This window comes from Gopherus flavomarginatus, chromosome 2, assembly GCF_025201925.1.
Source record: "Gopherus flavomarginatus isolate rGopFla2 chromosome 2, rGopFla2.mat.asm, whole genome shotgun sequence".
Classification (NCBI taxonomy): Eukaryota; Metazoa; Chordata; order Testudines; family Testudinidae; genus Gopherus; species Gopherus flavomarginatus.
The window spans coordinates 83,678,696-83,683,177 of NC_066618.1; the positions used below are offsets into that span (position 1 = coordinate 83,678,696).

At 48.7% G+C, this 4,482-nt stretch overlaps 1 protein-coding gene across 1 annotated transcript; it reads left to right on the forward strand.

Annotated features, from left to right (window-relative positions):
• The first annotated feature begins 241 nt into the window (after nt 1-241).
• TMEM158 (transmembrane protein 158) lies at nt 242-3,056 on the forward strand. Its single transcript, XM_050938087.1, has one exon. The coding sequence runs from the start codon at nt 533-535 to the stop codon at nt 1,352-1,354; it is 822 nt and encodes a 273-aa protein (XP_050794044.1). The 5' UTR covers nt 242-532; the 3' UTR covers nt 1,355-3,056.
• The last annotated feature ends 1,426 nt before the right edge of the window (nt 3,057-4,482 follow it).

A 4,482-nucleotide genomic window follows, 5' to 3' on the forward strand; every position in this document is an offset into this window, starting at 1 on the left:
AGGGACACCAGAAATAGACCTGTGCAAGACGCTTTAAACGCTGGGAACCGGATTACGGAGCTAGGGAGACCCCAGCCCGCGATCTCAGACTCCAGAGCGAACAGTGGAACTCACGCCCGGCCAGCGGGCGTTGTGCGGGCTGGAGCTAGAGAACCGCCCTGTGGGGCAGGTGTCCTGGGGCGGGGGTGTGGCGGGAGAACGCCCCGCCCCCAGAGCAGGGAGGACGCTGGGCGCGGGGAGCAGGGTCCCGTTCTGAGGCGCCCGCTCCTGGGCGGTCCCTGCGATGCTGGGGGGGAGCCCCGCAGAGCGCCTGAGCAGAGCAGGGCTCCCGCCCGGCCGCTCCTCCCGTCGGGGCTGAGCAGGGGGCGGAGGCGGGCTGCCGAGCTGCTGCCGTCACGCGCGCCTTTTCCCTCAGCCCTTCGCCGAGCAGCAGCGGCGGCCCCAGCGCGGCTCCCACGCCCTCCCCAGCCGGGTGGCGGGCGGCAGCGCCATGCAGCCTCCACCTCCTCCTCGCCGGCGCTGAGTTCATGCCATGCTGCTGCCGCCGCTCCTGCCGGCGCTGCTGGCCGCCTGCCTGCCCCCCTGCCAGGGCTGGAGCCCCGCCGCGGCCGGCGGGGGGCAGGAGGAGCCGGAGCTCTTGCTGCCCCCCATCAACTCCTCCTCGCGCTCCCTGGCCAGCCTGGAGCGGGACCTGCGCGGGGTGGGCGGGCAGGCTGAGGCGGGCAGCCCCAGCCAGGAGCCGCCTCCCGCCGCCGCCGGCCAGCAGCCGCCCCAGCCCCCCGAGGAGGCGCCCTGCAACATCAGCGTGCAGCGGCAGATGCTGAGCTCGCTGCTGGTGGGCTGGAGCCGCCCGCTGGGCATCCCGTGCGACCTGCTGCTCTTCTCCACCAACGGCGACAGGCGGGCCTTCTTCTCCGCCGCCTTCCACCGCGTGGGGCCGCCGCTGCTCATCGAGCACCTGGGGCTGGCGGCGGTGGGAGCCCAGCAGAACCTGCGCCTCTGCGTGGGCTGCAGCTGGGTGCGGGGCCGCAGGGTCGGGCGGCTCCGGGCGGCGGCCGCCGCCGCCTCCTCCTCCCTGTCCGAGCCCGGCCAGTACTGGCTGCAGGGGGAGCCGCTGAATTTCTGCTGCCTGGATTTCAGCCTGGAGGAGCTGAAGGGGGAGCCGGGCTGGCGGCTGAACCGCAAGCCCATCGAGTCCACCCTGGTGGCTTGTTTCATGACTCTCGTCATCATCGTGTGGAGCGTGGCCGCCCTCATCTGGCCGGTGCCCATCATCGCCGGCTTCCTGCCCAACGGCATGGAGCAGCGGAGAAGCACCGCGGCGGCTGCGGGCGCCACCGCCGCCGGCAAATAACCCCCCTCCCGTCCCACCTCCTCCGTTTGCTGTGCGATCCGCTCCCGACACTGGGGCGGACGCTGGTGGACTCGCATCCCCTCCCCGCTCGCTCTTTGTAAACGCTTAACCCTGGGTGGTGGTGATTGTCGTTGTTGTGGTGTGTGGGTGTGCGTGGAGCACTTTAAAGCCTTGCCCAAGTTTCATGGTGTCCAGTGCAGGCGAGTGTGGCTGTCTGGGACCTGACGGTTTCTCTGCAATGAATCCTTCGCGGAGCATTGCTCCCTCCCGAGTAGTCAGAGGGATTGTATTTTATTTTCATGTGCCCAAGATTCATAGCAGAAAACGACCAAATCCTGTGTATTTGTTTTCTATATTTAATAGCCGTTTTAAATGGACGTTTTAGTAAAAAAGAAAAACAAGAACAAATAACCAAAAAAATAAAAAACCCTGTTCAATTGCTGTTGTTTTAGTCAGAGTAGCTATTTGTATATGAACAAATTTGTCTTAGCAGTTTTATTTACATCAGAAGAATCTTTTCTGGCAGAATTTAAAACTGATATATTGTTATTGCTGAAACTGAACTTTAATGAAACTTTTACAGTGTATTTTCCATTTCAGATAATATGTATTTAATATTGTAGTTCTGCGTTACTTGGCTTTTAATACAGAGATTTTCTTTCTGGAAGTCATGCTTAGCCTTATGTTGCTCTGTTTCTCCCATGATGGGAAAGATGGGTTCTGCAAAATTCCCAGTTCTCCTAGCTGATCTTGAAGACCATCAGTAGAAATGAGGGTATGTTACATGTGTTTTTAGAGGAAGTGGATTGATGGTCACCCAAAAGCTTTTTCTACACAGTGTTTGCCCTTCTTTCAGAATACAAATAATGAGATCCTGCTTTTGTTGGAATTAATCTTCAAAACTTCACTCACTTCAGGATAAGGATCAGTGGTCTAGATCCTTAAGTGGAGTCCACCAGCATAGCTCCATTAACTTCTATGGAGCTGTGCCCATTTACATGTTCCTTGGAGTCTGTTGACTTCAACAGAGCTAGACAAATACATACCATCTAAGGATCTGGCCCACTATTTGTACTGTATTCAAAACAGCTGGAAAACAACTCTGTGACTCCGACAAAGTGCATGGCTCAAAGCAAGCTCAAATACACTTGCAGAAGGAATTGTAATATAGTACTTTGTGACTATTAGTCTTAAAGGGGTATGGTCAGGTTGTTTAGACCTCAAATTTAGGGGTTGGGTAGGGAAGGAATTATAAACCTAGAATCAGATTTTGACTGGCCCCCTGTGTAAAAGGAGAGAGAGGCTGTAAGAAACCTCCTTTTCTTGTGTCCCCTGCACAGGAGCCAGCCACAACTGATGTCTCTGAAATTTCACATGCCTGAAAAGCTCAGTGTAAATTAAAGAATGATTTTGTTGAACTTTTTAGCGCTATAAGGGACCATATACTGTTTGCCTTATCCAAATGAATTGTCCAGCTGAAGTCAATGAGACCAGTTGTGGGAATAAAGCGAACAAGACTTGTGATAAGATTTCTAACTTTTTTTGCCAGTGTCAGCATCTTTGATTTCTAGGCACATCTGAGCTCACTCTGATGGCTAATTTAACACGACATGAGCATTTTTGTTTAAATTCTTTTAGGGTTTATGTAGGTGGGATAAGGCAACTCATATTGGCATTAAAAGTTTGAATGGGTTAAATCCTGTTAGAATTCTGCCTTTGTATTTATTTTACTATTTTTAAACAAGTAAAGGACAACATTAATAAAAGAAATATATGCAATATTTTATACCTTATGAAATTTGATGAAAGAGAATGCAGAGGTAAACAAACTGCTGAGCATACTGGATGAAATAGATAACAAATAAAATATATATTTTAAAATACTATATTTTAGGGGTTTATCCTGCAGCTCTTACTCAGACAACAGGTTCATTGAGGTCAATGGAACCTTATTTTAACAAATATAGGCTCCATTCACCATGAAAAATATTCATGTTACTTATTGATCTGTGGCATTTTCTCCTGTGTACTTAGTTCACTGAATCCTACCTTTCTGTTCTTGATGTGAGAAATATATTTCCATTTTGTATGGATTATTTTTTTCAGAAATGAGAAATGCACACACAAGTAAATATTTGCCTTATGTATCTTTGATACCCTGGGTAACTCAAACCTCCTAAAATAATAACACAGGGGCTCCAGGAGAATATAGCATCTAGTTACAAATGAAGCCATGTCAGCATCCTTCCAAATGTGTCTAAGTGCTATAGAGCCTGTACATATGTAACAAAATATCTAGTGAAGATTTACAGTGCCAGCAAGGCATTATTGTTAACAACAGCACACATGTAGGAAGAGAGGGCTAATAACTTTGAGTTGAACTAATGGGTCAATTCTGCAAAATACTGAGCATTCTTTTCCTTATCCAGCAAAGCGCTTGAGCATATGTTTAAATTTAAGATCTTTATGGACCTAATTCTCTTCTCACACCAATTTCACCAGCAAAGCTCCATAGATTTCATCTGAATTCCACTAACTTAAGCAAAAGGTGAATTGGGCCTTATAAAATTACCATTTTTAACAATTCTTCTTTTAACTGATGCCTACAGAAACATATCAAGAATGACTAAAAAGATAATACAAAATAGATATACACACCATATAGTTAAGGGTGAGTTCCCTAGCTCATACCATAATCTACTTTAATGCAAATTTTATATAAATGCAGCTCTAATTATCGTATGTTTTGCTGCATCGATAAACAAGTGAGAAAATGGAGAAGGAGAAGAATTTGCTTTCAATCTATCTGTACACCTCAACATAAGTAGGGCATTTGTTAAAATAACTTTTGTTATAGTATGAGATGTTAGAAAGGATGGATCATATAAAATCAGAAAAGGACAAATCCGGTCCTCAGCACAAATTAATTTGTTATGCTCTAGAGAGATCTGTCTCAGATCACGGAGACAAAGAGCTCTTCCCAGACAGTGTGGGCTTCTCCTTGGCTTGCAGTAACCTCTGTGGCTAAGCATACTCCATTCACAGAGGGGGAATAACCAGTGGAACTGCATTGTGGGAGATTCATCAGCATTGTCTCTGGACCCTAAAACTCCCCTGGGATGCAGGGA